Source organism: Manacus candei, unplaced genomic scaffold, assembly GCF_025592945.1.
Source record: "Manacus candei isolate 608988 ecotype Guabito, Panama unplaced genomic scaffold, ASM2559294v1 h1tg000028l, whole genome shotgun sequence".
In the NCBI taxonomy this organism is placed as follows: domain Eukaryota; kingdom Metazoa; phylum Chordata; class Aves; order Passeriformes; family Pipridae; genus Manacus; species Manacus candei.
In genome coordinates, this window is record NW_026138076.1 from 19167819 (window position 1) to 19181068 (window position 13250).

Sequence of the window (13250 nt, forward strand, 5' to 3'; positions counted from 1 at the left end):
TGCCAGACCCTTTTAAAAATATGAAGATTCACGAATACTTGTGTAAGAAAATATTTTGAAAAGAAAGAATAGCAGGAGAGACTTACACAGGAGATGTCCTGTTTTAAATGAAATATGCCTTTCTTAAAAAGACTGACTAAAAGAATAATTCCTAGAAAGATGGAAGACACTTAGATGCTACAGTGTTGCAGCACTTCCATGTGTATAGACCTTCTCAATGTGTTGATTTTGAAATGATCAATTAGATTTGAGAACTAAAAAAGCTGATTTTTTTTTCTTCAGTTGTTCCAGAAAATGGAGCCCCAGAAAGTTGAATTAAAAAGGAAAAAAAAAAGGGTAGGAAATGTGTTAGGTTGTAAATATTAATTCAGTTATTTTATTTTATATATATATATATATATATATATATATATATATATATATATATACATTTAACTTCATATATATATATATACATTTAACTTCATATATAAAAATTATTCTTATGTGAACTGCATGTGAACAGATTTATATGCAAATAGTGTAAAAAAACCCCAACATCAACAAAAGCCCCCCACCACTAAAAAAACCCGCCAAAGCTGAGAAAAAGAACAACCAACCAACCAACCAACATCTTTTTTCTTTTTTTTTTCTGACTCAGAAGACAGCACCAAGTCAATGTATTTATATAGCATAAAGTAAATGGATGAGCTATTTATCATTTATATGTAAATGTGAATTTTCAGTCATAGTAGTTTTTAGTTTTGTTTAAGTTTTAGTGACTTCCCTCAGAAGGATGAGAAATTAAAGTGGTAAAGAAAATTGGACATGTGTTCTAATTCCACTTTTGGTGAAATAATGAAGGTCCTTAAATAATGATATATTACTCCGTAGACTAAGGTACAAAAATGCTAATTTATTGCTAGACTGCAGCGTCCAATTTGCATTCCAAATCAGACTGCAGAGCTCCCCAAATTAGTAGGTGCCCTCACAGTGTATTTAATCTATGCTTTTCCTGAGCAAATTCCTAACAGTATATGTGTTTGTGCATCCTTCCTCACGTACATATGCACGTGTAGTACTTCACCATTTTAACAAGATCCAGTTATTTTAGTAGAGATTTGAAGAGTACAGCTAATTTGAGATATTAAGAATCAGAAAAAGAATTGATGCAAGTACTGTTTTAAACCACTGAACTGCCTCTAAATTCCTGTTTACTGTGACATTGACAGATAATGTGTAGGGTGCATATAATTTGCAGTGATTAATGTCGTATGTTAAATTGTGCTTGTATGTGTATGCAGACACATACACACATACAAAATGGTATTGTTGTAATCATGTTTTTTAGAATATTGTAAGGGTAACTGTATATTTGTTGCTAGTTCTAGATGATACAGATATATGAGAAGAAGGGAAATGAAGAGTCATATTATTCTTAAATGTGCTGATACAGGAGGAGGGGAGAGGCGGGGGTGGGGGGAGATTGAGAGAGAGAGAAAGAGAGAGAAAGACAAGTAATACAGCATAAAGAACCCACAGGCATTTGGGCTTTCCCACTTCAGTAGCAAATAGGGGGAATAATGGGTTGGTGGTCTGCTTCCCGTTAGAAGGACACCCCTCCATCTGTTTTCAGTACAGCCTGTTTTCAATTTAAAACACAGATTTCAATACAAACCTCAATTTCTTTACTCCATTTTATATGCAAAGTGAGGCTTATGAATCAGTGTCATTGCCATAAAGGCTCAGACCAAATTTCCCCCCAAAATTCGCAGGCTGTTCATTTGAATACCTGCTTACAGTGGTACACAATGGGCATCTTTGAGAAGAAAAATTGATAATCTTCACGGAAGAGTAATTTGAATGAAATTACACTTGACAGCCTGTCTCCAAGCAAACAAGGAGAGTGAGGGAGCCTTAGCTAAGCTCTGAGGACTTGCCTAAGCCTCTGCTGTTGGAGCTTCCCAGGGAAAAAAAAATCCACACTTTTTCCTACATCTGACTGAAGCTTTTGATAATTCTCTGTAGCTGTTTCTAGCGAAGAAAGGTAGCCATGGAAGAGAATATGGAAGAGGGACAAACACAGAAAGGTATTGTGTTAAATTTGCTTTTTCTTTGCATGGAGATAATTATTTTGCCGTTCCTTATTTGCTTTAGCAGCATGCTGCAATGTTAGGGAATATCCGTATGTGACAGATGGGGAAAGATATATTTTTTTCATATCATTTACTTAATTTGTCTCTCTGCAATAGCACCTAGCTTTAATATAGGGACTATCATCTGAAATCTAGTATTAAAAGAATCTAAGTAGCAAATTTTGCATGTATACTAATAACATTGCAGGCATTTAATGCAGCCTGCTTCCCAGACCAGTCTTTGTTAACCTTCATTTATTTCATGTTTTCACGCTTGTCTAGCTGGGTCAAGGGAGTCTAGTGTGAACTATGAGAGAGCTACTCACACAATATTTGGAGCCAGTTGCAGTTGGATATCTAACAATGTAACCGGTATTTACACCTTGAATGAGAATCTAGGCTGAACAAAGACATGGAGTATATTTTGTACATATTTAGGCAGTATTGAAATTTCCCTCTGTCTTTTTTCCACTTTGGTTTTGCAATGTGTTGAAGCAGCCTTGCTATAGTTCTAATATTTTCATTGCACAGATATGCATTTTGCAGAAATGAATTTTGCAGTTTGCAGCTGAAATTGCTTTAGCAAGAGGTACACAGCATATTCAGACCATTTCTGTTCCACAGCTTCTGGTCAAGTTGAAAATAACTGAATGTTATGGGATGTGTTAGCACTTAAAGATGCAATTTAAAGTGATTGTGGTCTATTTTTTAAGGTATGGATCTTTGATATATACAGTGTTTTCGGTCTTTTCATTTAAGTGTTATTCTGTGCAAGCGACATGACAGTAGTGAAAGGAACCAATGTTTTATTCATTTTACTTTACTGCAAGCACAAAGGGTAATCCTAGTGAATATTTGCCATATTAAATTTTTATACTTTTACATTTATTTTGAATTCACTTCCACTTTTGAGGAGGATATAGGAACTCACCAAATAATGTAATATAAATTGCCTGTGAAGGCATATTTTTCTGCAATGATGCCATATTCTGTTTTTCTGCTCCCTGATCAATCTGCTTCCTACATGTAAATGTCGTGCTTTCTCATTATAAGTGACCCATTTAGGCAGAATGCAGCTTTGAATTGCTTATGGTCTTGACTTGATCTTGATGCACAGTAGATAGTGACAAGAACATTAAAGGAGGATCTATGTGCCCCCTCTGTGTGTATACATATGATGTTTATTGATAAATAGATTAGTTTCTCTTTGGTGATTACAGCAGTTTCCTCAGTTGAATTTTATTATTTGCAAATGACAGAAAGAACAGGAAAGTACAAGACAGTTCAGTTTTTCTGTTTTCTTTTCCTGTTTTTTTTTTTTTCCTGAAGGTAAAATCAATACTTTTACAATGATTCAAATAATTTAGGGTGTTTTACACTTAGAAATTGAAGACATGCTTTTTTTTAAAAAAGTCTGAAATGCGTTCTCCTTCCTAAAACAAGAAACAAGTGAATTGAACTATTTGACCAATGAATCAAAATACGTTATTGTTACCAAAAGATGTTGCTTGAAAAAACAGTGAGAAATTCAAGATGCTTAAATTCTTATTAGAGATAGAAAAAAAGAGAAAAAAAGAATAATTTTTGTATATTAAAAGAACATGTTGTTATTGATAAATTGAGTCCTCATTGTTCATATGATAAGCATTTAAATGACCAATAGCCACTCAAAATGGTGTGATTAATAGTGTGATTACAACAGCTAACACTACTTACCTCCCACCCCCCGTTTGCAATGCCATGTGTTCAGCCTTTTTTTCCTTTAGCAGTATGCAGCTGTCATCACAGACAGTGGCAGGAGAATGTTAAGACCTCACAAATCACATGTATTTTTCCTTATTGGTGTGGAGGGGGATGCTGCTTAGTTTCTGTGACCATACCTGTGAACCTGTCATGTCAAGATGTCGTGTTTCCTCTTTGGATTATGACAACTTTTAAAACGTAGTTAGAGTTTAAAGAAAATTTGCTGTTCAGAAGGGAAATTAAAAAATATTTTCAGTTTTGAATTTTTGGGGGTGCTTGAATGCAGATGTTGGGATGATAGGGAAGTATAGGGATGATTATGAAATCAGGGATCTCTTTAAGTTTTGCACTTTGCACTTGAAAAATATTGACCAGTACTATTATGACTCGATACTTCTCTTTAATAGTTCCTGTTTTTTCTGCTTTTATTTAGCATGATATACCTATGATGCATTTAATGGATATCCATGGTATAGTTCCAGGTCATCTGGACTATTTTTTCTAATTGTAGTGTTTCAGCAACTGTAATTTTAATTCATATATTCTGATTTTCATCCTCCTGCCATCTTGAGTAGAAATCTTTCTTTCTTTTTTTCCTCTGCTTTCTACAAAATCAATGGGAGTATAAATTGTCACTGCTTATCAACTCTTGCGCTTTTCATAGCAGATGCTTTGAACCTCCCACTGAACAGCATTACGTCTTGCTAGCAGCCATGATGGAAATGAATAATTTCATAGTGATGCATTTCATAAATACAATCAAGATAGCTCTAGCAGATTTGGAGGTCTTATTATTTTTGAGAATTTTATGCAATAAGATGTTGTTAAGTGCAAACATAATTCTTAGCATATTAGTTCCAAATAATTACCTTCTGTCACAGTCTCTCAACATTCTAATGTTTAAGAATTATGATTTCTTTATGTCTGTATCTTGGAAAATTGTTGGCAGGGAAATATATTCCTTTTTTCTTTTTCTCTGAAAATAATTAATTACTGGACACTGTATAGTTCAAAGTAATGGACATCTCCCCCTCTCCTCATTTTCTTTCTACTGGCCTCAGAAAGTGTGTTTTCATACTGGCATTAGTACCCTTAATATGGTAAATTGAGATAATGCTGTTGTCCAGCAGTTCTCATGGGTAAAGATGTAAACATTGAAAACAAGAATACTTTGTATTCATACATTTCCTGTTTTAAAGTGTTAGAAGACTTGTTGTGCCCCCCCAACCCTCTTTTTTTTTTTTCCCCTTGATACCACATTTCCTTTGCTAGGAAGCCAGTACAGGTTGGGGAGAATGTTTCAAAGGTATTTGCTACGCAGCTGTTTGTAGCTGTCTAAGAACTGAAAGAGTATAGGAAATCTGGCTGAAATGTAAGGTATGTGAACCCTAAAACATATTCTAATGAAGCACAGATTCAAAACATCTCAGAAATATCAACACGTTCCAAATATTCCATGACACTGGCATTATGCTACATGCCTAGACCAGTAACATACTAAGACTTTTGACTGCAAATTCACTGTCTGGAAAACTCGTGATAACAAAAGCTTGCAATGGATTTGACTGGTTTATTTTTCAAAAAATATCAGCTCCACTTAGAAGCAGAAGTTTCACTGATGTCTTCAGGGATGCATGCTAATTTTGAAAACTTCATGCATAAATTTGCATGTGGCAGTGGTAGGTCTCAACTGCCAGTGTTTGAAAGACAGTGATGTCAAACTCTTAGCTTTGCTATGTGGAAAAAGTTATAGGTCCAGTTCCTGCGCTTCAGGTCTTCCCTCTCTGAAAACACTAAGATTGAAATGATGTTCCCAGCCCCAGTTATCCACCCATTCATCTCCACAGAGAACTTTTCAGAGGGCAGGCACTGTAATTTTTTGAATTGTAAGGGACTTGGTACAGAGAAATTAAGGATTACTCTCACCTCTTAATCTGTTTCAGAAAAAAGAAACATTCTGCAGCATAGTAAGTCATACCACTTGCACTAAATTGAAAATAAATTTGCTTTTTTAATAATTCATACATAACTTCATTTTGTAGTTTGGATTCCTTTATAAAACAAACTCTTGGGAATGGATGGAGCATCTGTGTTTGTACAGCAGTAAACATGAGGAAGAAACTAATTTTACTTTAGCTCTCTTGGCTGTAGTAAACCTAACAAACACAGATAAGGTTCCACTGATAGATAGCAAAAAACTGTGTAGTATTATCTGTGACAAGAAATGGTTGAATGCCAGAAAATAAATAATGACTTGGTATTTAGTCTGCATGAGTGATATAAGTGGATCTGCAGCCTTTTATCAGATCTTTTTCATTTGTACCACAGCATGCCATTAAAGGAGAGCTTTAAGCTGAGTTTTGGAAGAAAATCATAAGGAGTTTAGGATGCTATCAGTGCTATGTACACACAGCCCCTGCTTCTTCAACCATGAGAGGTTGAATTATTTCCTCTTACTTTTTGGAAAATGGCAGACTCTGACTAGTAGAATTCTATAGACTAGATGAAAGTGATGTGGGTTTTTTCATATTAAGAAATAAACTAACAGCCAAATAGTCAAAACACTGCTGGCATCCTTTGTAAGTTAGTCTTCTAAATATTTTTATATACTTCTAAGAGAGAAGAGTTGTCCAGTTTCTCTTTTGACTGTTGCCACACAAAGTTGGTTAAAATAAAAATGAGAAAATATCAATATTTTGCACTTTGATTTTGTCTGGTGACCACACTTGTAAATAAAGCAGAGAAGTTATTTTTCATTCTTTAATGTATATGTCACACTAAGTGTAGGCCATGCTTGTATCTTCAGTTAGATCCTTTTTATATTATCTTCAGTAAGATCCTTTTATATTGTTAGTATTATGTCTAGTCTTATAGGACTTCTGAAGTGCAATCAGTTTCACGAACAAGTTGGAAATGGTTTTTAAATTTGACCTTTTAAGTAGGAAGTTGCAGACATTTACTGGCTGATATTCTTCATACAAAACATGGATTTGTAATGCTTGATTCTTAAAGAAAACATTGGGGGCAGATGTCGATCTTTATTTACTTTGGGAATATATTTTCAACTGTAGGCTTAGTTCCTAAGCTTGTGGTCAGATTGGATTTTTGCAAGTTGCTGCAGAGTAGAATGATCTTAACTTTCGTCATGTTTATTGTTGCCTGTTTTTAAAAGTGTGTGTGTTATAAGAGCATCAGATAAAATATTCACTCACTTAATTACAAAGTCCCTAACAGAGTAAATAATTTTCCTTATTAATCAATGTTAAATATGGAAGTAAATTTTAGCATCTGGTGAAGTATCTTGCTGTATTTCTCCTTAGTAGTTAATCAATATGGTTTATTAAAGAAAAATGCAATAACATTCAATATGAATTTGAACTTAATTGTTTTAATACTGTAGGAGTTATTCTCCTTTATGTAGTAACTACAGGCTACCTTACTTAATATTCTTACATTAGGAACAGTGAGTTGGAGACCTGGAATTTGAATATGTTATTATTCAACACATTAGGCTTTTATTCATAGATAATGATGTAAATAAATTTAGTCTTGCTTGCTTATTTAATCTTTAACATTGAAGTGTCTCTGTTAACGCTAGAAAACTTTGTATTTCTTACAGGCTTAACATTATACTAGTCCTAGGCATGAAAATCCAGCATTAATAGGACCTAATTGAAATTTTATATACACTCTTACAGGGCAGAAAGTATTCCAACTGCCCTAAGGCAGATGGAATCCTCAATTCAATGTGTGAAAATTTAAGTCTTCATGGTAATTTTGAGACTTGGATGTCAATTTCATAAATAAGCTATATCAAAAAGATTTTTTATAAGAGATGTAATTTCCCAGGAAAAAAGGTGTTGAATGTATTTTAAGTTAATGATAATTTTTGAAAATATACTGTGTCAACATAGCAATATGAATTTATAAAAAACTTTTTCTACCCTTTGTGAAAGTAAAGGCTCACCTTTGGGGAAAAAGGGCTACTCTGGTTTTCTTATTACTCTGAAAAAATAAGCATTTTTTTAGTAAGGATAATACAATACTGTATATTCAACAAAATTAAATTTGAGTCAGCTTAGATCTTAGGCTCCTTATAGAGAATGATTGAGGGACTGTTATACGTAATATCTGAAAACTATTAATTTTAGATTGTGACTATGAATTAATTTCTGATAAGTACTCTAAAAAAATTTAACAGTGTGACTTTGTTACCTGTTTTGAGTTGCCTACCACTGCACTAAAATTCAAGATGGAAGAATGGATGGAATGCTGCTGGCCTCACATAACAATAATGTTTGTTTTCTTGATACAATAGTTTTTAGCTATTCATGGCTAGGCTTCACGAACGAAGATTTGGGGAGGGCACTATTAATTCTCCCTATATAGGCAGGTGATAATATGCTTTTTCCTCCTAGTAGTTTTATACAATGGATTAAGTGGAAAATACAAAAAGAAAAAAATACACATTTTTGGTCTATCCTGCCTCAGACTGTAGACACTGTTAATGATTTTATAAAACCTATAAAGAATATAAGCATCTGATAGCCTTTGAAAATCAGAATGTAAAAAGGCAAAGGGGAATATTGATCTTATAAACATTTTTTCAGTTCATATTCTGTTTGAACAATTCTATTTAGAATAATTTTCAGTGAATTCAAGCAACTAAAATGCATAGTTCCTGTTGATATCTTATCACATGGCTGATTTCTGAGACAGGACAGCAAGTCTCAAATTGATGTGTTGTCACAAATCTTTTGCTTGGGGAGTGGGGAGTTATAGAAGCTTCAGTTCCACTGCATAAGGAACAAGTCTTGTCATTTTCTTAGTTGGAGAGAGACCAAACTCAGAGCATCAAAACTGTGAAGGTCAGAGATATAGAAAACTGTAAATTTTTCTGTACATGTGCTCTAGGGCCTTATGAAGGAACAGCACTGTCACAAAAAAAATGGTTCAAGTATTCTCTTAGCTTGTCCATAACAATTCTTAGGCCTCAATGCACTGTCTCAAGAAGGCTAAATTTTGTATTCTTTTTTTCCTCTAAAACTTTCATCTCCTTCATACTAGTTATCACGTAGGAGTTCAGTACTCCTTCCAAAATTTGTACTTCAGCCATCTGGGACAACATTTTTTCAAATAACAGATTCTAAAATACAACTGCTACTCAATGCAAGCTTTATTCTTCTCTTTACAGTTATAATACACCTGATATTTGCAGTTGGACAGTTTCCGAAGATTTTTTATTTGGTTCACATAGTGAAAGTTTCATTTTTTTCCCAATAGCGATAACAATAAAACTATACATCAAAGGAATATCACAATAAATTTCGTATAAATTTTAACAAAATTTTGTCTTTTTAATAATGGCATGAGGAGAGCAGTTAATTTGCTGCAGTTCTGGTATAAAACTAGACTTGAACAAAAGATGCATTTGCTGCACTTTTGATATATGAGGAGAGGTGCTACTACCAGAATGTAAACAAACTAGGAGGAAAATATACTATTTTTCTTCCCTCACTCGTCAGTATCTTCCCATTTTTACCCCAAGAGTGTGTTTTATTTTTATTCCTCTTCCTGTAAAAAAAAAGCTCTTTGTGATTGATTTCTATCCTGCTCTTCAATTTTCTGTGGAAGCACTTTCTTTTTAGCACCTGGAAGGCTTGGAAATTAAATTCTGCACCATTTTTCAATTTCTTTTGGGAACATGTAATATAAGATGACAAGTGCTGCATGTTTATTAATTAAGTCATAGCTGGTTACATCCTACTTCTCAGATTGCAGCACAATGACTTTATACAGGTAAAATTGGACATTAAGGAGGAATTTGAAGGAAGAGAGTATAGTAGCACAGTGATAGCAGGGATTTGCAGGGATTGCTCTGCATTGAGACACAACGGGAAAAAAGTAGAGATGACTGATGATTGTGCTGATAGACGTTCAAGAGAGGTAATGTGATGAAAAGAAGAAAGTAGTAAGCAATATAATTGGAAAGACTTTCAGAGGGCTTCTGAAGTTTGAAACTGATAAGGAAATAGGGGAATCATAGAATTGTTTACGTTGGAACGGACCTCTGAAATCATCGGGTCCAACCATAAGCCCAGCACTCCACCACTAAACCATGGTGGAAGACAATATAAGAGTTAAAAGAATATTTGACAAGTTTTATAAGAACTTATTAGGGGCATAAATTTGGATTATCTTTTAAAAATAGTGAATATATAATTTTAGAAACATTTTTTCCCACCAAGTAAAACAGCAGGGGTGTTCATGGCTACTATGATAATATTGTAATATTACTATGGCAATATTGTAACTGTGGGCAGTTTCTAGCTATTTGAAGTTAGAGGTGAGGGAAAGAGGGGGAGCAAGTCTGGTTTTACCTTGAAGTGATGAGAGATAGGAAAGATTCTTTTAGTTGGAAAAGGAAAGTATATCACTTCACATTCATGAAAAAGTTATCACAGTTGACCTGTTGGCCTACTTTCTGTGGTGAAGGAAGCTGGTACCTTGCTTAGCAAGGTGATGTAGCCAGTGTGGGAAGTTCTACAGTGTAGTGACACCCTCTACTACTGGTGAATCAGCTTAGCTTTCTTTATGTAGTTCGTCAAAACCTCCCAGCCCCTGATTTCCCACCAAATCTTCTTTAGTCTATTAAGATATATGCAATAGTAAGCACCTGGCATAACTTTGAATCAGTTTAAAAGCCTTTAGAAAACAACCATGGGAAGAGCTTGGCATATGTCTTTGCAGCTCTCACGTGAGTTCATGTTTGGTCATAGCTAAGAACTTAGGCTTGCTTATTTTTATACAGGAGTAGTTCCTGAGTTTCTGATGCCATGGTTTTTATTGGTATCGCAGGGTGAGATGACAAAACCTATCCACAGTATGTACTCATCCCTATGTTTGGATGGTACAAAGCTCAAATTCATATCTCTCCAGAAGAAAGCTGATACATACATGCTGTTATGTTCTACTTCTATCTGCCACATTGTTTGTTCCCCATCTCTTTTACCCTTCTATGACACATCTCACTCCAAACAACCTTCAACCTTCAAAAGATCTTCCACTCTGTTTCAATGAAAGTTACTCTCAGTACCTTGAATGCTTGGGGAGTGTTTGTGGTTACCTAACTAACTGTGAAGTCATTCAGTTGAGGATTCCTTTCCTTGTCAGTGAATGCCAATAGACAAGGTAAAATTACCTTAACCTTTACAGAAAATTAATCCTTGCCTTTTGCCAGTTTAATACCATAATGTTTCCTCACGTCATATGTACTAGGTGATTTATATTCAGCAACTCCTTGCTCTTTACTGGCCTGCTTGTTCTGGGACCTCTATGATGAGCAGTTATTTCCAACTACGTTTTGTAGTTGGAAATAAATTATTTGCCATGTTCATGGTGCAACTTGGAGTTGGGATCTGGTCTGTGGGATGCTTACATTTGATATGCTTCCTTTTCAATGGAAGAGGAGGGGAACAACTGAGCTGAAGGTGCTGCCATCACTTGGAGCAGACAAATTCTTCTATGCCCTGCCTGAGTACAATGTTAAACAGGTCAGGTAGCTGTAGTAGAAGAAAGAGGATGCAGTAGCTGCCAATGGATGCAATGAGCCCGAATTCAACCTCTTTGCCTGCTGGATTAGGGCATTATGAAAAACCTTAATCTGTAAACAGATTTTTATTTTTACTGATAATTATAGTGGTACAATAAATAATATTCTCAATTCTGTATATGGTATGAACGAACATAAACTTTAGAAGGATAGCATTTTCCAAAAAGGTTATATACCAATAAAGACTTGAACTCAGGTTTAGTAGGTTGATAAGTCACTATAAATAGTAACACAATATGCATAACCGAGGATGAAAGTAACTGTCTGAAATTGCCTTGAAAAAAGGACCATTGACTACTAACCACTGTGTTAGTCATGAAAGTATTCAATTATATTATTGAATATTGTATTATTGATTTTTAAACTAAGTAGCTTTAGTGTGAAATGCTTCCCACTTAACATGGTTTGCCAGTGTTCATGACTTGTTGATAAACCACTCCTGTATAGAAAAGGAACTTACATTTCTAGCTGAATGACACAAATACAGTTATTTACTTTATCATGTAATAGTGTATGTTAGATATATAAAATGCTTTCCTAATTGTTGTGGTGCTTCAATATAGCAGTACAATAATCTTCAGAGACTTTCTCAGCCTTCTAATTTCTTACTGAGAGGTTGACCACTACTTCAGACCAACACACACATTTGATGTTATAAAAAAACATTACCGTGATTTCCCTTACCTTTCCTCTTAGTTGTAGGTTGCAGTTCCCTGTAAACATCTGCAGATTCTCTTTGCAGTTCTCATGCTAGTGAAGTATGGTATTGGCATGTTACTTAACGAGGTGGCTGAACTAGATTGAAATGAAACAGTATCCTGTTTTCCAAGTGTTCATAATCAGCTTGAGATCTCCTCTGAGCCATAAAACATCTCTACTATTTAGTCTTGACTATATTTACTACATAATGCTTGCCTTTTGCTGGAAAATTCGTAGTCCTAGTAGAACATGAAGAACCCCTTTTATTCACACTGCCCACCAGTGTTGGGCAATGACTAGGATTTGCTTGTAAGTGTATATATTGCCCTTGATTACTTCCAAAATTATACATATTAGTAACTTAAAAATCTGAAAAATCAATGACCAAGGCTCTGATCCTGCAAAGTCTTAAATATGTATCTTTGATGTCCTGCACTGTGAGTAATCCCATTGGTTTTATACCAATGTAAGCAAAAAGGAAGCGCATCTAGTCTCTAAGATTAAGACCTAACAATGCCATGGAGTAATTTGCATGTAGCTGTCAGGGTTTTGGCAGGAAATCTGTGAAAGGATATGATGATGCAATTTAGTAGGGCCTGAGGGGAGACTAGAAGGAAAGTTGAATGGAGTTTGTTTATGAGCTGAGGGGGTTTTTTTGTTTGTTTTGTGTGGTATTACAGTGATTAATATGCTTTGGGGTCTCCTGTCGCTGTCTTCAGGTTCCAAAATTATTTTTTTTCTCCTTAAATGCTTTATTTTTTAAGGGTTTTTGTTTGTGGTTTTCCTTTGAATTAGTAGAATTCGGATTTACTCCTGGGCAGGGTATACTGGACTTTGTAGTGGTATTGAACAATTTTGCTAGTGTGTCTTGTTCACATACTTAAGCGAAAATGATCATCAAATTTTCTGTGCAGATGGAATTTTTCCCAAGGCAGGCTACTAGTGACCTTCTTTTTACCTTTTTTTTTCTGCAACATCATCATGGTCTGCTTTCTAAGATTATCTGGGAGTTTACTTTTATTAAATGTCTCCTGCTAGTGCAAGGGCTAACACTGGTGTTATCCTTTGTGCTGTCCTCTTGT

The 13250-nt window shown here is 34.8% G+C and overlaps 1 protein-coding gene across 1 annotated transcript in view; it reads left to right on the forward strand.

Annotated features, from left to right (window-relative positions):
* The first annotated feature begins 1462 nt into the window (after positions 1-1462).
* GPM6A (glycoprotein M6A) overlaps positions 1463-13250 on the forward strand; it is a 118685-nt gene continuing 106897 nt past the window's right edge. Inside the window, exon 1 of the mRNA XM_051790216.1 lies at positions 1463-2069. Coding sequence (XP_051646176.1) covers positions 2033-2069 — 37 coding nt within the window. The 5' untranslated portion in view covers positions 1463-2032. The remainder of the gene's footprint in view (positions 2070-13250) is intronic.